Source organism: Podarcis tiliguerta, assembly GCF_965153285.1.
Source record: "Podarcis tiliguerta genome assembly, chromosome: 4".
NCBI lineage: Eukaryota > Metazoa > Chordata > Lepidosauria > Squamata > Lacertidae > Podarcis > Podarcis tiliguerta.
The window spans coordinates 2,514,439-2,536,714 of NC_139537.1; the positions used below are offsets into that span (position 1 = coordinate 2,514,439).

General features: G+C 43.6%; 2 protein-coding genes across 2 annotated transcripts in view; one reads left to right on the forward strand and one right to left on the reverse strand.

The window, feature by feature from the left end:
* LOC310676867 (zinc finger protein 213-like) overlaps positions 1-22,276 on the forward strand; it is a gene marked incomplete at its 3' end in the record, with an annotated part of 75,141 nt that overhangs the window by 39,712 nt on the left and 13,153 nt on the right. The gene's annotated exons all lie outside the window — the stretch shown is intronic.
* LOC310675561 (uncharacterized protein) lies at positions 194-18,747 on the reverse strand. Its single transcript, XM_083436410.1, has 8 exons — positions 18,671-18,747; positions 9,595-10,096; positions 9,312-9,393; positions 8,952-9,034; positions 8,707-8,833; positions 6,465-8,135; positions 1,465-2,206; positions 194-679 (listed from the first exon to the last, which is right to left on the reverse strand). Exons 2-6 carry the CDS (start codon positions 10,003-10,005, stop codon positions 6,691-6,693), a joined length of 2,148 nt encoding a protein of 715 aa, XP_083292536.1. The 5' UTR covers positions 10,006-10,096; positions 18,671-18,747; the 3' UTR covers positions 194-679; positions 1,465-2,206; positions 6,465-6,690.

Consider the following 22,276-nt stretch of genomic DNA (forward strand, 5'->3'; position numbering starts at 1 on the left):
CTGCAAAGTGGACCGTGAAGCCTCCTGCCTGATGTCAAGTGGCAGGGAGTTCCAAAGTACACTTGCTGCCACAACAAAAGATCAATCTTTAAATTTGGAGGTTCCTACAGGGCAGGGCTGGCAGGTTGCACATTCAGTGGCCCAGTATTAGTGCTGTCTAAACAAAAGCATATCATTTCCTCTTCCAGAAAAGTCTTTTATTCAGTCTCACCTGCAATCATGTGTGCTGAACACACAGAAACACATTGATAATGTGAAATAACTGGGAGTTCAGACTCCAGATAACACGCAACACATGTAATCAGATTAATGGAAGAGTACACATGATTTCCCCACCATTTTTAAAAACATTGTTTTTATTTCTCTTGGTACAGAAGATAACTTTTCAGAAAGCAATGGTTACAACAGTAAACAACAAATAACTTGTCCTCATGGAATTGCAGACTTTCATCTTGCCATGTGTAAAAGCTTCATTTTATTACACTAAAAGATCACGCCACTTCTTCCCATGAGTGCTGGGTGGATTCCGGCAACAGTCTTAACAATTTATATATTCGATAAACTTTGGTCACGTGTTATAAAAGGAATATAGATTCTGTTCCCTCACATTCTTAATTTCCCTTGGCAAACAAAAATTTAAGATACTGAAATTGTGGTGCCCAGAATTGAACACAGTATTCTGGAAACAAAATAAAAAAAATCCTTCCAGTAGCACCTGAGAGACCAACTACAGTGGTGCCCCGCAATACGAATGCCTCGCAAGACGGAAAACCCGCAAGACGAAAGGGTTTTCTGTCTGCAGAGGCGCTTCGCAAGACGAATTTCCCTATGGGCTTGCTTCGCAAGACGAAAAATTTTGAATTTTTTTTCCACTCCAAAACCCCTTTTCCTGAAGCGCTAAGCTGCTAAAAGCATTTTAGCAGCAAAACCGCTAATCCCCCAAGCCTTAAAAAGCCGTTTTTAGCCCTTAAATTGTCAATAGCGCTAATAGCGCTACTCCGTCAATGGGCTTGCTTCGCAAGACGAAAAAACCGCAAGACGAAAAGACCCGCGGAACGGATTCTTTTCGTCTTGCGAGGCACCACTGTAATTTTGTTATTTGTATGAGCTTTCGTGTGCATGCACACTTCTTCAGATACCATTTTATTTTATTTCGACTACGGCAGACCAACATGCTTTGTTGTTGTTTAGTCGTTCAGTCGTGTCCGACTCTTCGTGACCCCATGGACCAGAGCACGCCAGGCACTCCTGTCTTCCACCGCCACCCGCAGTTTGGTCAGGTTCATGTTTGTAGCTTCGAGAACACTGTCTAACCATCTCATCCTCTGTCGTCCCCTTCTCCTTGTGCCCTCCATCTTTCCCAGCATCAAGGTCTTTTCCAAGGAATCTTCTCTTCTCATGAGGTGGCCAAAGTATTGGAGCCTCAGCTTCACACCAACATGGTTACTTACCTGTAACTAGAACAGTATTCTGGGTGGGGCCTGACCAAGGCAGAATAAAGTGGTGCTATTCCTGCCCTTGATCTGATTCTGCCTTCTGCCACATTGGCCTCCACTCCCCGTTTGGTGTCCTCCGCAAATGTGATGAGCATCCCCTCAGTTCCTTCATCCAAGTCATTTATAAAGACGTTGAACAACAACAGGCCCAGGACAGAACCCTGCAGCACCCCTCTTGTCACTTTTCCCCAGGATGAGGAGGAACCATGAAGGAGTCCTCTTTGGGTTCGGTCAGTCAAATCCACCTAACAGTTACCTTGTTCAGCCTCATTTTACCAGCTTCCTCACATAAATATCAAGGGGGACTTTGTCAAAAACCTTACTGAAATTAAGATGCACTATTTCCACAGCAGTCCCCTGAGAAGCAGTCTGTAACTCCATCCAAAAAAAGAAAAGAGATTTCTCTAGCTTGACATGTTTTAGAGAAAGCCATGCTTTCAACCAGTCTGATTATGTTGTGAATCACCATGAAATCTTCAGATGATGGGCACATAAATTTTCAAAATGATAATATTAAGAAGGATATTGACAAGCTGGAACATGTGCAAAAGAAGGAGACCAAGATGGTTTTGTTTTATTTATGCATTTATTTGACTTCTATAGCGCCCTATAGCAGGGGTGCCAACTGGAATAAAATATAGGAGGGGTTTAGTAAGCCCTGCCTCGGTTAAACAGTCACAGGATGCGGTGCAAGCATGCCATTTGAATGGCTATTCCTTTTTTTTTTTTTAATAATATTTTATTAAGATTTTCACAAAAGAGAAAAAGAAAAATACAAAGGTGATAAAGAAAAACAATTAAAAACAATTCAATCTTTCATAATATATCTTGCATTTGCTTGTTTCCCGGACCTCCCCACACCTCCCCTCTTTGTATTCCAATTCAAATTATTTATTCAGCAAATCCTTTCCCTCTACCTTATCCTTATCTTGGTCTTAATATATTATGCCTTTAAGTTTTCATCTGCTAACTTTCCATTTTTGCATATTCCTTCGTACCGTTGTTACTAAAAACCCCTTAACCTCAATCCAACATCATTCTAACATTCGTTAATTTTATAATATTTCTGTAAATAGTCTTTAAATTTCTTCCAATCTTCTTCCACCAACTCTTCTCCCTGGTTTCGGATTCTGCTGGTCATTTCCGCCAATTCCATATAGTCCATCACCTTCATCTGCCATTCTTCCAAAGTGGGTAGTTCTTGTGTCTTCCAATACTTTGCGATGAGTATTCTTGCTGCTGTTGTAGCGTACATAAAGAAAATTCTATCCTTCTTTAACATCAATTGGCCCACTATGCCCAGAAGAAAGGCCTCTGGTTTCTTTGGAAAGGTATATTTAAATACCTTTTTCATTTCATTATATATCATCTCCCAGAAAGCCTTAATCCTTGGGCACGTCCACCAAAGGTTTCTTTACATTTCAGTTTCTTTACATTTCCAGCATTTATTATCGGGCAAATGATAGATTTTTGCTAGCTTGACTGGTGTCATGTACAACCTGTATATCATTTTCATAATATTCTCTCTTAAGGCATTACATGCCGTAAACTTCATACCTGTGGTCCATAACTGTTCCCAGTCAGCCATCATAATGTTATGTCCAACATCTTGTGCCCATTTAATCATAGCAGATTTTACCATTTCATCCTGAGTACTCCATTTCAACAGCAAGTTATACATTTTTGACAAGATCTTAGTTTTGGGTTCTAACGATTCTGTTTCCAATTTTGATTTTTCCACCTGGAAGCCGATTTTCTTATCCAATTTATATGCCTCCATTATCTGATAATAATGAAGCCAGTCTCGCACTTTGTTTTTTAATTTTTCAAAACTCTGCAATTTCAATTTATCTCCCTCTTGTTCCAAAATTTCCCAATATTTTGGCCATTTGGCCTCCATATTGAGCTTTTTCACAGCCTTCGCTTCCATCGGTGACAACCACCTTGGGGTTTTATTTTCAAGTAGGTCTTTATATCTTATCCAGACATTAAACAATGCTTTCCTGACAATATGGTTTTTAAATGCTTTGTGCACTTTAACCTTTTCATACCACAAATATGCATGCCATCCGAATGCATTATTAAAACCTTCTAAATCCAAAATGTCTGTGTTTTCAAGAAACAGGCATTCTTTCAACCAGCAGAAAGCTACTGATTCATAATAAAGTTTAAGGTCTGGCAGGGCAAAACCACCTCTTTCCTTTGCATCTGTTAATATTTTAAATTTTATTCTTGGCTTCTTGCCCTGCCAGACAAATCTAGATATGTCTCTCTGCCACCTCTTGAAACAATCCATTTTGTCAATAACCTGCAATGTTTGAAACAAAAACAACATTCTTGGCAATACATTCATTTTTATCACAGCAATACGGCCTAGCAGTGAAAGCTTAAAATTTGACCAGATTTCTAAATCTTTCTTCACCTCCGTCCAACATTTTTCATAATTGTCTTTAAATAAATTCCCATTCTTAGCTGTGATATTGATCCCCAAGTATTTCACTTTCTTAACCATTGTCAAACCTGTCTCATTCTGAAACCTCTCTCTCTCATTTCCTGTTAAATTTTTTTCCAAAACCTTTGTTTTTAACTTATTCAATTTAAATCCTGCAACTTGACCAAATTCTTGAATCAGTTCTAAAACTCTTTTTGTACTAGATTCTGGCTCCTGTAAAGTCAAAAATAGGTCATCCGCAAATGCTCTCAATTTATACTGTTTGGCTCCGACCTGTATCCCTTTAACCAATTGGTCCCTTCTAATCATGTTCAAAAGGACCTCCAGGATCGATATAAAAAGCAATGGGGAGATTGGGCAACCTTGTCGTGTTCCTTTTTCTATCCTGAATTCCTCCGTCACAAAATTATTAACAATTAACTTAGCCTTTTGTTCAGAGTAGATTGCACCTATACCATTTTCAAACCCTTGTCCTACCCCCATCCCATGGAGATTCTTCTTCATAAAGTTCCAAGAAATATTGTCAAAGGCTTTCTCCGCATCCACAAAAATCAAAACTGCCTTTGTATTAATATTTTCTTGTATATTCCAAATATACAAAATATCAATTACATTTCTCATATTGTCAGATAAGTGTCTACCCTGGAGAAAGCCTGCTTGGTCCTTATGAATCTCCTCTACTAAAACTTTCTTTAATCTTCGAGCCAAAATGTCTGCAAAGATTTTGTAATCCACATTTAGCAATGATATAGGGCGGTAGTTCTTAAGTTGTGTCTTTTCAGTCTCTGTTTTTGGTATAAGTGTGATATACGCTTCCTTCCACGACTCTGGTGCCCTTCTCCCTTCCAATATTTCATTACAAACTTCCTTCAAAGGTTGTATCAACCATTCTTTCAACGATTTGTAATATCTAGAAGTCAGTCCATCCGGCCCTGGAGATTTACCCAATTGCATGTTCTGAATGGCACTTTCTACCTCTTGTTCAGTTATTTTGTAGTTCAACCTTAGTTTGTTTTCTTGAGAGATTCTTTGTAGTCCATTTATTTTCAAAAATCGATCTATATCAGCCTCTTTCTGTGGCCGTTGTGTATATAGTTGTTTAAAATACCTCTGGAAACAATTTCTGATCTCAGCTGGGTTCTGTATAGTCTTCCCTTCAACCTCTAAATTGATAACGGTGTTTAATTTTTGTCTTTTTCTCATTTGCCAAGCTAACAGTTTCCCGCACTTGTTTGCTGATTCAAATGTCTTTTGTCTCATTTGTCTAATTTTCCATTCTATCTCTTGATTTATCATTTGCATATATTGTACTTGGTATAACTTTATTTCTCTCAGAATTTCCTGTGACTTTGGTTTTGCTCTCAATCTCTTCTCACTTTCCTTTATCTTCTCTAAAATTTTGTCTTTCTTTTCATGTTGGGCTCTCTTCTTTAATGTATTTTGTTGTATCAAGAACCCTTTTCCTCCAACTGCACCCAGTGCGTCTTCTTGCTCTGTCGGTGGTGTCGCCTTCTCCAAGTTGTCCAAATCAAGAAGTATTTTTGCCTTGTCTATTGTTCCTCTTTCTGGTACTCTTTGCTCCTTTACAAGTTCTTTCTGTAAGTCTTCCCTGTAGTCTTTCGGGAATCTGTCCTTGTCGTCCACTGATCTTATTTTAATCTTTTTTCCTTTGATACTAAAAGATAGGCCCTGGGGGAATTCCCACCTGAAGATGATATTATTTCTTCTCAGCAGGGTGACCAAATCTCCGTAGTTGGATCTAAGTTCCAAAAGATGTTTCGGAATATCCTTGAATATCTCCACTCTTGACTGGTTTATTTTCAGGGCCTTTTGGAAATGCAGACCAAAGATTTTATCTCTCTCCTCTTTTGATCTGAGCGTAATCAAGCAGTCTCTCACCTTGGTCTTCTTTCCCTCTCTTCCAAGCCTAAATGCACTCACTATCTTGAATTCTTCCTTCTCCAGATCTAAATCCAAAAAGTCTGCAAATTCCTGCATAAGAAAATCACTTAGCTTGTCTTTCTCAAGTTCAGGCACGGCCCTGATCCTCAGGTTTGTTTGTTTCTCCTTCAATTCAATCATAGACAACATTGATCTGTGATCTTCCAGTTGTCTATGTATCGGTGGTATTTTCTCCTCTGCGGCCACTGCTATCTCTTTAGCTTCCTCAGCCGTCTTTGGGGTCGTGGTAGATTCCTGTAATAATTTCTGTATGGTCTCCGTATTCGTAGTGACCTTTTGACCCAAATTATTGATACTTGTAGTGTTTTGGTCAATTTTAGATGATGCTTCCGCAACTCGCTTATTTGTTTCCCGTAACTGGGTTCCTTTGCCAATTGGGGGGGGCAAAAGGTGCCCGCCGAGTCCCACGTTCGCAAGCTTCACCCGCCTGCGATTTAAGGGGTCCCCGCTTCGCCGCAGCGGTGCAGACCCAATTTCTTCAGAGCTCATCCCTCTGGAGATCAGAGGGAGTCTGCCATTACCGATGGCGCCAACCCGGAAGTCACTTGAATGGCTATTCCTATGAACTGGGGGGGCTGTGGCCCACTCACATATCTAATTGGGGGGCAAAGACCCACAGACAGCAAGAGTTGGCTCCCATTCCATACACCCACAAGTCTCAGGATGGTTGCAACATAAAATCACACAATGAAAACACAAAACACACAGCCCAAAACGGGAACCCCCACCTCCCCACCACATTTTAAAAGGGCATTAGATGTCAATCAGCCAAAGGCTTGTTTAAAGTGGTGTGTTTTTCTCTAGTGCTGAAAGCTGTATAATGAAGGGTTTTCCACTCTTCGTATGAATTCTTTGATGGAAAGTGAGATTGGAGCTTTTCCTGAAGCTTTTTCCACATTCCACAGACTGATAGGGTTTCTCCCTTGTATGAATTCTCTGATGCTTAGTGAGATCAGAGCTCGTACTGAAGCTCTTTCCACATTCCACACACTGATAGGGTTTCTCCCCTGTATGAATTCTTTGATGGGAAGTGAGAGTGGAGCTCTGACTGAAGCTCTTTCCACATTCCACACAATGATAGGGTTTCTGCCCTGTATGAATTCTTTGATGGAAAGTGAGACTGGCGCTCTGACTGAAGCTTTTTCCACATTCCGCACACTGATAGGGTTTCTCGCCTGTATGAATTCTCTGATGCCTAGTGAGATCGGAGCTCTTCCTGAAGCTCTTTCCACATTCCACACACTGATAGGGTTTCTGCCCTGTATGAATTCTCTGATGGGAAGTGAGATGGTGGCTGTGAGTGAAGCTCTTTCCACATTCAAAGCACTGATAGGGTTTCTCCCCTGTATGAATTCTCTGATGGGAAGTGAGATGAGCCCTGTGAATGAAGCTCTTTCCACATTCCAAGCAATTATATGGTTTCTCCCCTGTATGAATTCTCTGATGGAAAGTGAGACCGGTGCTCTGACTGAAGTTCTTTCCACATTCTAAGCACTGATATGGTTTCTCCCCTGTATGAATTTTTTGATGGGAAGTGAGACCAGCGCTCTGACTAAAAGTCTTTCCACATTCCACGCACTGATATGGTTTCTCCCCTGTATGAATTCTTTGATGGAAAGTGAGACTGTGGCTGTGAGTGAAGCTCTTTCCACATTCAATGCACTGATAGGGTTTCTCCCCTGTATGAATTCTTTGATGGGAAGTGAGAGAGGAGCTCTGACTGAAGCTCTTTCCACATTTCACACACTGATAGGGTTTCTCCCTTGTATGAATTCTCCGATGCTTAGTGAGACTGTGGGTGTGATTGAAGCTCTTTCCACAGTCCATGCACTGATAGGGTTTCTCCCCTGTATGAATTCTTTGATGGGAAGTGAGAGAGGAGCTCGTACTGAAGCTCTTTCCACATTCCACACACTGATAGGGTTTCTCCCCTGTATGAATTCTCTGATGGGAAGTGAGATGGTGGCTGTGAGTGAAGCTCTTTCCACATTCAAAGCACTGATAGGGTTTCTCTCCTGTATGAATTCTCTGATGGGAAGTGAGATGGGAGCTCTGACTGAAGCTCTTTCCACATTCCACACACTGATAGGGTTTCTTCCTAATGAGATTTCCTTGATGGGAAGTGGAATTGGAACGTTTTCCACTTTCAAGATATTTATACAGCTTCTCCATTGTGGGGATTTTGTCATGGTCACCCTTGTCCTTGATTTCCAGTACATCACTATCTGCAATGAAGAGTAATGGATTAGCGCCTCAGGGAGAAATTAAGGAAGAATACTTGTTAACTCTGGTAATAGAGAAATAACACAAGTGGGTTAGATGGATGGTTTTCTGAAGGGTTGGGTGCATTAATTAACGGGGATCAACCGACATCCTTAAGGGAACCTGTGATTCAATAAGCCTGGCTCTTCTCTCGAATGGATTTTCTTTGGTTCCATCATGGCATCCCTCCATTTCCAATGTCAGTCTTCTCTTTGGACAACCAAAGACCGACAGGAGGAGAAACTAAAACTGAAAACCTGACAGAAGCTACTTCAACTTCCCTAACAACTCTGAAGTTTACAGTAAAAAGGGTCTGGGGAGTTCAGACCAGCTGATCCTTGTTTAATAAGCTGCAACTGGCGGAAGAACATTCACAGAAAAAACAGTAATTTACTGTTCAAGGTTTTTTTGGGGAGTATTGTGATATCTGGTGTTGTAGGGGGCGCTGTTGAGTTCTGTGAAAATATATGAGGTTAGTCACATATGGAGTTTTGAATTTAGAAACAAATATTATGATCCCACTGGGAGCCTTACTGAGAGAGGCCAAGATCCCACGATTCTCCTCCATGACGTCCTTATGCAGAGCTCTCTGGTCAGGATCCAGCAACTCCCACTCTTCATCCGTGAAACAAACAGCTATGTCTTCAAAGCACACTGGACCCTAAAAGGAAAAGGAAAATGTCCTCCTCTGAGACAACACTGTTGTTCACCAACACTCCTTGAGCTTGGACATTGTTCCACCCCTTGGCCTCTGTTCCCACAAGGAAGCTTCCCCTGACCTGATCTGGATCCACAGCCACTGCTTCTCTTCTGTCCCCATTCAGAGATGGTTGAAGAGGTCTAGCCAGTATCACTGTGTCACCTGCAAGAGGAAAAAGGTAAGGGGGAGGCCCAGAGTGCCTGCTTCTCTCACAGGTGAATCAGTGCAGCATCTCAAACTACACAGGGGCCTTTGAGAAAGTCTCGCCTGCTGAGTGCATTTGGATGTTTGGGTGCATTTCAGATGTTAGTTGTGAAAAATATATCTCCCCTCCTCTGGGCTCTTGGTCCCACTATCTCCCCCAACAAAAGATGAAAAGAACCCACAGATGTGTTGGAAAACCAACAGAATGAGACTAAACGGAGAAAAAACTCCTTACCCAGCTTCCTCTCTCTGGTGTCCAACGGAGGCCTCTCTGCCTCAGAAGAAATCTGGCCCATTTCTGCAAAGAGATCCTTTCCCTGAAAAAGAAAAAGGATTCAAATGAGAGAATGGGGAGAAGGATTAAAAAATGAATGTCAGGGCCAACAGCTTCAAGGGTGACAGATTTCATTCCATGGATGCCTTCCCAGGAAGAAATAGGAGCCATCAGTAGAGTATGATGGGATGTTCTCAGTCCTGTTTGGAGGCCTTGGGAGTATCCAGAGGAAAGTCTCTCTCACCTGCTGCTCTGCCTGCTTTCTCTCCTCTGCCTGACTCAGGAGGAAACCTTCAGCCAGGGCCACGGCCTGGGAACTGGTCTCTGCTCCACAGTCCCTCACCCAGCTCTCCATCTCCGGGGGAAGGACAGCCAGGAACTGCTCCAAGATCACCAGGTCCAGCATCTCAGCTTTCGTGTGCCTTTCCGGCTTCAGCCACTGATGGTCAAGGTGGTAGAGTCGGCTGCAAACCTCTCGGGGTCCTTTGGCCTCCTGGCAGCAGAACTGCCTCAACTGCTGGCTCTGCACCTCTGAGCAGAGGGTGTCCTCCTCACCTAAGATCTGTACAGAGTTTTCCCAGAATCCCCGACTGCTCCCAGTTTGGATGGCATGGCCTCTTTCTGTTCCAGGGCCAGCTGAGTCTTGCTCATCCATCTGTGCTCTCAGGAAGCCTCTGAGAGATCGGAAGGAACCCTTTGGTCTTCTGCCAAGTTCCCTCTGTCTTAAGGAGAGGCGCTAGCAAATCCTACAAAGCAAATACATTGTTCTGTTACAAAAGTTGTCTAATATCTGGAGAAGAAAAAGGTTCCCTGAGCAAGCATGGATGAGTCTTGGAGCGAACCAGGGCTGGACTGCACCACAGCCCAAACCATGAGCTATTTTATTTATTTAAATTTCTATAACACTTCACATTTTAAAGAAAAATCTCAAAGTGGTTTACAGCATATTAAATCTGTGGGGATAATTGGGGAGTTAGAGGAGGATATATTATGGAATGATATCCTTCCTAACATGCACTAGCAAGTTCCATATTCTAGTAGAGTTCCATACATCCCCCTTTTTCAGATTACGCAGCGATCAGCTTATTGCTGACTCATCTGAGTCTTGCTATTAAAAATTCCTTCCTGGTAAAATCCCTTCCAATCCCTGTTAAATGAATAAGCATAATAATCTGATTCACGTTAATATAAAAGTAGTTTACTCACAGATTCATTCAGGTTGTTACATAACAACTAGAACTATTCCATAAAGAAGTTAGTCCCAAATGACTGCCACTAAGGAGTCACTTCCCCAAACACACAGCAACATAGAAAATGGAGAAGACACACTGATCAGAACATGGAGGCTGTGTGCTCCTCCATGCTAGTACAACAGACTGCAGCCTCTTCAAGTCACATGTAGTGGAAGTCTGTCCCAGCTCAGGAGGAAACAGGAGGCCTTCTCCTGAGTGGTAGAAAACATCCCCTAATGTGTCCACTGTAGGAATGTTGTACTTGACTGCAGTTTCACATCCCACAAAATCAATAAAAAAAGGTAAAGGTACCCCTGGCCGTACGGGCCAGTCTTGACAGACTCTAGGGTTGTGTGCCCATCTCACTCAAGAGGCCGGGGGCCAGCGCTGTCTGGAGACACTTCCGGGTCACGTGGCCAGTGCCGCACACGGAAACGCCGTTTACCTTCCCACTAGTAAGCGGTCCCTATTTATCTACTTGCACCCGGGAGTGCTTTCGAACTGCTAGGTTGGCAGGCTTTGGGACCGAACAATGGGAGCGCACCCCGCCACGGGGATTCGAACCGCCGACCTTTCGATTGGCAAGCCCTAGGCACTGAGGCTTTTACCCACAGCGCCACCTGCGTCCCACGACAAAATCAATAAAATAGAAATAAGACCATCAGAAGAAAGTCAACTATATAGTCCATAGTCAAAGCAACATAACTGAAAACAAATATTCTCGTAAAGATATCAAAATAAAACATAAATAATAATAATAATAATAATAATAATAATAATAATAATAATCCCTTCATGGATCACTGCCTTGCCGTGGCGAAGGGGCTTGAAGAACTCAGAAGCTATGAACTATGCCGAGCAGGGCACCCAAGATGAACAGGTCATAGTGGAGAGTTTTGACCAAACGTGATCCACCTGGAGCAGGAACCGGCAAGCCACTCCAGTATCCCTGCCAAGAAAACTCCATGGACAAAGACAACAGGCATATAAAAGTTATGACGCTGGAAGATGAGACCCTCAGGTCGGAAGGCGTCCAACATGCTACTGGGGAAGAGCGGAGGACAAGTACAAGTAGATCCAGAGCTGATGAAGCGGCTGGGCCAAAGCCGAAAGGACGCTCAGTTGCGGATATGCCTGGAAGCGAAAGGAAAGTCCAATGCTGTAAAGAAAAATATTGCATAAGAACCTGGAATGTAAGAACCATGAACCTGGGTAAGTTGGATGTCGTCAAAAATGAGATGGCAAGAATAAATATTGACATCCTGGGCATCAGTGAACTAAAATGGACGGGAATGGGCGAATTCAGTTCGGATGACCATCATATCTACTACTGTGGGCAAGAAACCGGCAAAAGAAATGGAGTGGCCCTCATAGTCAACAAAAGAGTGGCAAAAGCTGTACTGGGATGCAATCTCAAAAATGATAGAATGATCTCGATACGAATCCAAGGCAGACCTTTTAACATAACAATAATCCAAGTTTATGCACCAACTACTGGTGCTGAAGAAACTGAAATTGACCAATTCTATGAAGACTTACAACACCTTATAGAAGTGACACCAAAGAAGGATGTTCTTCTCATTATAGGGGATTGGAATGCTAAAGTAGGGAATCAAGAGATAAAAGGAACAACTGGCAAATTTGGTCTTGGAATTCAAAACGAAGCAGGGCAAAGGCTAATAGAGTTCTGTCAAGAGAACAAGCTGGTCATCACAAACACTCTTTTCCAACAACACAAGAGGCGACTCTACACATGGACATCACCAGATGGGCAGCATCAAAATCAGATTGATTATATTCTCTGCAGCCAAAGATGGAGAAGCTCTATACAGTCAGCAAAAACAAGACCTGGAGCTGACTGTGGCTCAGATCATCAGCTTCTTATAGCAAAATTCAAGCTTAAACTGAAGAAAGTAGGAAAAACCACTGGGCCGGTAAGATACAATCTAAACCAAATCCCTTATGAATACACAGTGGAAGTGAGGAACAGGTTTAAGGATTTAGATTTGCTGGACAGAGTGCCTGAAGAACTATGGATGGAGGCTCGAAACATTATACAGGAGGCAGCAACGAAAACCATCCCAATGAAAAGGAAATGCAAGAAAGCAAAGTGGCTGTCCAATGAGGCCTTACAAATAGCGGGGGAGAGAAGGCAAGCAAAATGCGAGGGAGATAGAGAAAAATACAGGAAATTGAATGCAGAATTGCAAAAAATCGCAAGGAGAGACAAGAAGGCCTTCTTAAACGAGCAATGCAAAGAAATAGAGGAAAACAACAGAATGGGAAGAACCAGAGATCTGTTCAAGAAAATTGGAGATATGAAAGGAACATTTCGTTCAAAGATTACCATAATAAAGGACAAAAGTGGTAAGGACCTAACAGAAGCAGAAGACATCAAGAAGAGGTGGCAAGAATACACAGAGGAATTATACCAGAAAGACATGGATGTCTTTATTATGAAGCAGCAGCCTTCTGCTGGTTGAAAGAATGGCTACTTCTTGAAAATACAGACATATTGGATTTAGAAGGTTTTAATAACGCGTTTGGCTGGCATGCATATTTATGGTACAACAAGGTTAAAGTGCATAGAATGTTCAAAATTCACATTGTCAGAAAAGCATTGTTTAATGTGTGGATTAGATATAAAGATCTTCTGGAAAACAAAACTCCAAGGTGGTTGTCTCCAATGGAAGCCAAAGCTTTAAAGAAACTCAATATGGAGGCCAACTGGCCAAAGTATTGGGAGATCTTAGAACAAGACGGAGACAAATTGAAACTACAGAGTTTTGACAAATTAAAAAGCAAAGTCCGAGATTGGCTTCATTATTATCAAATAATGGAGGCATTTAAAATGGATAGAAAAATTGGCTTCCAGGTGGAAAAATCAAAATTGGAAACAGAATTGTTAGAACCCAAAACAAAAATATTGTCTAGAATGTATAATTTGCTGCTGAAATGGAATACACAGGATGAGGAAGTGAAATCAGCAATGATTAAATGGGCACAAGATGTTGGTCATAACATAATGTTTGCTGACTGGGAAAGGTTATGGACCACTGGAATAAAGTTCACGGCATGCAATGCCTTAAGAGAGAATATAATGAAAATGATTTACAGATGGTACATGACACCAGTCAAGCTAGCAAAAATTTATCATATGCCTGATAATAAATGTTGGAAATGTAAAGAATCTGAAGGCACTTTCTTTCACCTTTGGTGGACGTGCCCAAGGATTAAGTCCTTCTGGGAGATGATTTATAATGAACTGAAAAAAGTATTTAAATACACATTTCGGAAGAACCCAGAAGCCTTTCTCCTGGGTATGGTTAACCAACAGGTTCAGGTGAAGGACAGGACATTTTTTATGTACGCCACAACAGCAGCAAGAATACTTATCGCACAGTATTGGAAGACACAAGAATTACCCACGCTGGAAGAATGGCAGATGAAAGTTATTGACTATATGGAATTAGCAGAAATGACTGGCAGAATCAGAGACCAGGGAGAAGAGATGGTGAAGGAAGACTGGAGGAAGTTCAAAGACTATCTACAGAAACACTACAAGATCAAATGTTTGATGACATCAGATTGAACCTATAAGATTATTAGTATAAAAAATTTAAAGATTAAGAAAGACTAATGTTTTAAGACATATGGAAATGTAACTATATTAAGACACTAAGAATATGTTGAACTAAAGACAAACCAGAGGGAAAGAATTTACTGTCAGAATATAAGATTTGGAATACAGAGTGGGAAGGTTTGGGGAAGTCGCAGACTCAGGTTAATGTTAAATAAGGTGAAGACACAATGATTCATTTTAATTTTTTCTTTATTCTTTCTTTTGTATTCTTTTGTTGTTGTATTGTTTGTATGTATTGTTTTTGCTTTTGTTTTTTTTGGTATCTGTTTACTTGTATTGTGTGTTTATTGATTGTAAAACTAATAAAATATCATATAAAAAAAACAGAAAGACATGTATGTCTCGTACACCACAGGTAGTGTGGTTGCTGACCTTGAGCCAGACATCCTGGAGAGTGAAGTCAAATGGGCCTTAGAAAGCATTGCAAATAACAAGGCCAGTGGAAGTGATGGTATTCCAGCTGAACTATTTAAAATTTTAAAAGATGATGCTGTTAAGGTGCTACACTCAATATGCCAGCAAGTTTGGAAAACTCAGCAGTAGCCAGAGGATTGGAGAAGGTCAGTCTACATCCCAATCCCAAAGAAGGGCAGTGCTAAAGAATGCTCCATCTATCGCACAATTGCACTCATTTCACACGCTAGCAAGGTTATGCTTAAAATTCTTCAAGGAAGGCTCAAGCAGTATGTGGACCGAGAACTCCCAGAAGTGCAAGCTGGATTTAGAAGAGGCAGAGGAACCAGAGACCAAATTGCAAACATGCGCTGGATTATGGAAAAAGCTAGAGAGTTCCAGAAAGACATCTACTTCTGCTTCATTGACTATGCAAAAGCCTTTGACTGTGTCGATCACAGCAAACTATGGCAAGTTCTTAAAGAAATGGGAGTGCCTGATCACCTCATCTGTCTCCTGAGAAATCTCTATGTGGGACAAGAAGCTACAGTTAGAACTGGATATGGAACAACTGATTGGTTCAAAATTGGGAAAGGAGTACGACAAGGCTATATTTTGTCTCCCTGCTTATTTAACTTATATGCAGAATTCATCATGCGAAAGGCTGGGCTGGATGAATCCCTAGCCAGAATTAAGATTGCTGGAAGAAATATCAACAACCTCAGATATGCAGATGACACAACCTTGATGGCAGAAAGTGAGGAGGAATTAAAAAACCTTTTATTGAGGGTGAAAGAGGAGAGCGCAAAATATGGTCTGAAGCTCAACATCAAAAAAACGAAGATCATGACCACTGGTCCCATCACCTCCTGACAAATAGAAGGGGAGGAAATGGAGGCAGTGAGAGATTTTACTTTTTTGGGCTCCATGATCACTGCAGATGGTGACAGCAGCCACGAAATTAAGAGACGCCTGCTTTTTGGGAGGAAAGCAATGGCAAACCTAGACAGCATTTTAAAAAGTAGAGACATCACCTTGCCAACAAAGGTCCGTATAGTAAAAGCTATGGTTTTCCCAGTAGTGATGTATGGAAGTGAGAGCTGGACCATAAAGAAGGCTGATCGCCGAAGAATTGACGCTTCTGAATTATGGTGCTGGAGGAGACTCTTGAGAGTCCAATGGACTGCAAGAAGATCAAACGCATCCATTCTGAAGGAAATCAGCCCTGAGTGCTCACTGGAAGGACAGATCCTGAAGCTGAGGCTCCAATATTTGGCCACCTCATGAGAAGAGAAGACTCCCTGGGAAAGACCCTGATGTTGGGAAAGATGGAGGGCACAAGGAGAAGGGGACGGCAGAGGACGAGATGGTTAGACAGTGTTCTCGAAGCTACAAACATGAATCTGACCAAACTGCGGGTGGCAGTGGAAGACAGGAGTGCCTGGCGTGCTCTGGTCCATGGGGTCACGAAGAGTCGGACACGACTGAATGACTAAACAACAACAACAATAATAAAAAATTTATTTATATCCCGCCCTCCCCAGCCAAAGCCAGGCTCAGGGCCGCTAACAAAAATCAAATAATCCAATATTCTAAAAACATTTCATTATAAAAATTAATTAAAATCAAATTGATGGCAACCGTTAAGCAAATTTCTGTGCAGATTGCCAGAGGAGGAAGTCAGGCTGCGCCCTGACCAAAGGCTCTGTCTTGCAGGCCCTGCAGAAAGATGTCAGGTCCCGCAGGGCCCTAGTCTCTTGTGATAGAGCGTTCCACCAGATTGGAGCCGCAGCCGAGAAAGCCCTGGCTCTAGTTGAGGCCAGCCTAACCTCTCTGTGGCCTGGGATCTTCAGGACGTTTTTATTTGCAGACCGTAGGTTCCTCTGTGGGACATACCAGGAGAGGCGGTCCCGTAGGTACGAGGGTCGTAGGCCATATAGGGCTTTAAAGGTTAAAACCAGCACCTTAAACCTGATCCTGTACTCCACCGGAAGCCAGTGCAGCTGGTATAGTACCGGATGAATGTGATCTCGCAGTGAAGACCCTATAAGGAGTCTCGTCGCAGCATTCTGCACCCGCTGGAGTTTCTGGGTCAGTCTCAAGGGCAGCCCCACGTAGAGCGAGTTACAATAATCCAGCCTGGAGGTGACCGTCGCGTGGATCACAGTGGCTAGGTCAGGGCGAGAGAGATAAGGAGCCAACTGCTTAGATTGGCGGAGATGAAAAAATGCCGCCTTTGTTATAGCTGTAATCTGCGCCTCCATAGAAAGGGAGGTATCGAAGATTACACCCAAACTCTTAACGGACGGTGCTGGCACTAATTGCACCCCTGCAAGAGATGGGAGTTGCCCCCTCAATCCCATATTGTCCTGTCCCAGCCAGAGGAACTCTGTCTTCGAAGGATTTAACTTCAACCGGCTCCCACGTAACCATCCAGCCACAGCTTCCAGACATCTGGTCAGTGTGTCTGGGGCCGAGTCAGGATGGCCATCCATCAACAGATAGAGTTGGGTGTCATCGGGATACTGATGGCAACCCAGCCCAAAACTCCGGACAAGCTGAGCGAGGGGGCGCATAAAGATGTTAAAAAGCATTGGGGAGAGTATCGCACCCTGAGGCACTCCACACACCAAGGAGTGGCGCGATGACAATTCCCCCCCAAGCGCCACCCTCTGTTCCTGACCAAAGAGAAACGAGCGCAGCCATTGAAGGACTGTGCCCTGGATCCCCACGTCGGCAAGGCGGTGGTCCAGGAGTTCATGATCGACCATGTCGAAGGCTGCTAACAGGTCTAGAAGAATCAGCAGCCCTGACCCGCCTCGATCCAGCTGCCTGCGGAGACCATCTGTTAGGGTGACCAGAGCTGTCTCGGTCCCATGACCAGCGCGGAAGCCGGATTGGAATGGATCCAGAGCCGATGTTTCATCCAGAAACCTGCCAAGCTGTTCAGCAACTGCTCTCTCAATCACCTTACCCAGGAATGGAAGATTTGAAACCGGATGGTAATTGGATAGATCTAAAGGATCTAATGATGTTTTCTTTAACAGCAGGAGCACCACTGCCTCCTTCAGTTCCCCTGGGAATATCCCAGTGCCAAGGGACAAATTGATGATATCCCCCAGAGGGGCCCGCACCTCGTCTGGACATGCTCTAATCAGCCAAGACGGGCACGGGTCGAGAGGACAGGTGGTCGGCTTTCCAGCTCGGAGGAGTCTGTCCACATCGGCTGGGGATATCCGGTCAAAGTGGTTTCAATACTGGACCCGAGGACAGTCGAGGGGCCTCCAGTTCCTTTATTGTATCCATTTACAAAATAGAAAAACAAACCAAACCAAATCAAAAACAATTATGCCAAAACAAAACCAATCCCTACCCCATTCAATATCCAACCCCAAACCAAAATAAAACGGAACAAAATAAAAATACATAAATAGAAACCACCGTTCACGGTGGTATAACAAAGTAAAAAGTAAAAACACCTTTAAAACACTTTAAAATATATAAAAAAAATTTTAACATTTGCTGCAGCAGCACCAGTGTCCTTAAAGGTGTGGCGTAGGTGAGTGTGGGATGCCCTGCTCTGGGTGCGAGGGGATTGCTGCAGTGGCCTCCGTGGGGAGCTGCCCTGGGAGACACTGGGAAACTGCTCCCCAATGCAGCAGCCAGACTCTGGGCTGGGATTCCTCCCTTTATTCCTGGCCTTCCTCTCCCACCTTTTTTTTGGGGGGGGGTGTCTAGTCCACCTCCTCGTCCAGCTTTGGAAAACCATTTGCACGTTTCCTCTGTTGTGCAATGAGGCTGAGCGATGTCACACAGAGTTAAAGTCCCAGGGACTCCTTTGTTTAAAGAAGGGAGATCTTTTCTGAAGGGGGGGGCGGAGGGCCAAATGAGTTTGGGATCCTCTGATCTCCAGGAAGGAGAGCGTGGCAGACCTGGCCCCTCCCTGGCAGGACCCTCTCCTCCCTGACTTGGGGTCCCCCCCCCTGCAGGAGCAGATCAGGCCCCCCCCGTCTCCCCACTGCACCCTCTGGGGGGAGAGAGAGGAGACTCACCAGATCCCAGGAGGGGGCTGCGATTCGGCCCTTGCAGGAGAGACACAAAGCAAGGAAAGGAGTGGGGAGGGAGGGGCCTTGGCTCTGGAGGACCTGCCCCCTCTTGCTTCCTGGCCTCTCTAGGAAGGCGGCTCGGTTCCCTTTAACCCTTGCCAAGCCCAGCGTGCCCATCTCTCCCCTCCGCGTTTTTCTTTCTTTATTCCACTTCCAGAGATGCTTTTTGGGGGACGCCCCCCCCCCACTTTCCTTTCCTTCTAGCGCAGTGATGGCGAAACTTTTAGAAACCGAGTCCTCAAACTGCAACCCCAAACCCAATTTAACCTGCGTATCTAATTTTCCCCTGTGTCCTTCGGGTTTCTTCTTTATGACTGCTGTTGTAATAAATAATCCTTCATAAAAATTATTGCATTACATTCCTCATTAAATTATCTTTACGTTGATATATGATTTTATGGTATAACTCAGTGCTTTTTTTCTAAAAAAGAATGTTTAGTCGTACTCTCATTTTCTCTCAAGAAAATCACCAATCGGGAGAAAAAAAATACACTTCAAATCTGGGAAAATAAATACAGTGAATTTCTTCTCCCGTTAAATTCCCGTTAAAATGTTTAGGGGTATGCGTCCCCCTGCTTCCCCACAGGAAAAAAGCCTTGTTATTACTCCAAAACAAAGTGGTGTCATGAGCCATCAAACCTCGGAAATACATTTTGTCCAGAAGGTTCCACAATTTTGGCCGCTAGTGTACACTGAAGGGCTGTACTAAGAGACCCTCTCCCAGTTTTTAATATGAGATAATAATGATTGTCTGCATGCGCACATAGAAATTAATATAAATAAATAAACCCAGCCAGATGGGTGGTGGTGTAGCAAGTAGTCAGGCCAGTCAAATGAAGAATTAAAGCAAGAAGGTTTTAATTGTTTGCCGGCAGCAAGCAATGGCACGGAGGAATAAGTTCCGTAGTCCGGCCCTTCCCAACAGGGGAGGCTTCCCTTTATACATTCTGGAATCAGGTCTTTATCCAATCAAAAGTTACAGCATTACACATACAGTGGTACCTCGGGTTAAGTACTTAATTCGTTCCAGAGGTCCGTTCTTAACCTGAAACTGTTCTTAACCTGAAGCACCACTTTAGCTAATGGGGCCTCCCCCTGCCGCCACACGATTACTGTTCTCATCCTGAAGCAAAGTTCTTAACCCGAGGTAATATTTATGGGTTAGCAGAGTCTGTAACCTGAAGCAACTGAAACCCGCCACAGTGGTGGTGGTGGTTATATTTTGCCGTTTCTTCGGCTGCCCTTTGCTCACAGCCTCCAAGGAATGAATTCCTTCGTGGGCTTCCATGGGAAAGCCCAGCGAACATGTCAACCCAGCAGCCCCTTCTAATGTAGCCGTCTTTAGGCTTACTGACCTGGGAGTCAAGCCCTGCTGAACTCAAGGCTCAGATGACCCTGTCCCATGATGTCTGGTGGGATTTTATCTTTTATCTTACCAGCTGCACTGGCTCCTGGTGGAGTACAGGGTCAGGTTTAAGGTGCTGGTTCTGACCTTTAGAGCCCTATGCGGCCTAGGACCCTTGTACCAACGGGACTGCCTCTCCTGGTATGTCCCGTGGAGGACCTTATGGTCCATAAATAACAACATTTAGGACGTCTCGGGCCTCAAGGACCTTAGGTTGTTCTTAACCAGAGCCAAGGCCTTTTCAGCACTGGCCCCGAACAGGTGGAATGCTCTGCCACGGGACATCAGGGCCCTGTGGGATTTAACATCTTTCCGCAGGGCCTGCAAGACAAGTTGTTCCACCTGGCCTTTGGTCTGGACTCAGTCTGATCCTCCTCTTTCTTTTTTTGATGTAACCCCTATATATAAGGGACACGGGTGGCGCTGTGGGCAAAACCTCAGCGCCTAGGACTTGCCGATCGCATGGTCGGCGGTTCGAATCCCCGCGGCGGGGTGCGCTCCCGTTGCTCGGTCCCAGCTCCTGCCAACCTAGCAGTTCGAAAGCACCCCCGGGTGCAAGTAGATAAATAGGGACCGCTTACCAGCGGGAAGGTAAACGGCATTCCGTGTGCTGCGCTGGCTCGCAGGATGTAGCTTGTCACGCTGGCCACTGACCCGGAAGTGTCTGCAGACAGCGCTGGCTCCCGGCCTATAGAGTGAGATGAGCGCACAACCCTAGAGTCTGGCAAGGCTGGCCCGTACGGGCAGGGGTACCTTTACCTTTACCTTTACAGTCTGATCCTCCTCTGTCTTTTTTTGATGGAACACCTTATATGGGATCCTGTATATACTAAATTTTCTCTCGGGCCTTTTTCTGGCCCCTATAGGACCAGCATGGATAGCTGACCCTGGTGAATATTTGATGTTTCATCCCCTTCTGGTCTTGATTTGTGAGTCGCCAGTAAAATAAGGCTGCATTTAAAGCTGCAATTTAAGCTATATTTTAATCAATTGTTTTTTTTTTGCTTTTTTAAACTGTATTTTATATTTGGTGTTAGCCACCCTGAACCCGTTCTTGGCCTGGGAGGGCGGGGTATAAATAAAAATCTTCTTCTTCTTCTTTGCAACAAATAAAGACACACAAAACTCCCTCTCTGCAATGCAATCTGAAATTTGGGTTTCCTGAAGGTCCTAAGGACTTGGCCAACCTAATATTAAGTAAATAAGGTAAGCCAAAGGTTCTCTCCATATGAACCACCCTCTAGTCTCTGCTTCTCAATTTGTATTGTATTATTTTATGTACTGTGGATTGCCATTGTTTTACTGATTACAGTTTAGAAATTATTTATTGTAACTATTGAGTGGACTTCTGTTTAAACTTTTATATGCTGATATTTTTATTTTATACTATTCTAATAATTTTTATTATTAAGTTTTATTATCACATTTTTGTATTGCATTAGATTGTTATAAGATGTACATTTTTTGTTTCTTCAGCTTGTAAACCGCCTTGAGTATTGTAAGATAGAAAGATGGGATACAAATTAAAAATGATGATGATGAACCTCGTGGGACTTTGAGGTGCTTCCGGATCCAGCCGAGACTCAGGCAGACTCAGTGGCTGGAAGTGCCTTTGAGCAACTGCAGATGGTTCCACATTCCAGGACCGGGAGAGCCTGGCCTCACGCCTTCGTTTCTTCAAGGCTGGATGACCACAGTGCCCTCCTTGTGGGGCATCCCTTGCGCTTGGTCCAGAAGCTTCAGCGGGTGCAGAATGCTGCAGCAAGATTGCTGTCAAAGCGAGGCCTTCTCTGCATATGACCCTTTGGCTCAGAGGGCATCACTGGTTCACTAAATTTACTTTTTCAAAACATCCCCCAAAATACTTATTTCCCCATGAGTCCGTTAGGCCGGTTTAGATGCATTCTTTTGCAATGTTAGCTTAATTGTAGTTACCGAAAACCAGACTTTCTCAATTTATTCAGATATACATAGGAGATTGGCTTCTTTCTCATCGATATTTAGCTATCACAAACTCAGCAACGGTAACAAAGTTGAATGCTGCAAAGTGGACCATGAAGCCTCCTGCCTGATGTCAAGTGGCAGGGAGTTCCAAAGTATAATTGCTGCCACACGAAAAGATCAATCTTTAAAGTTGGAGGTTCCTA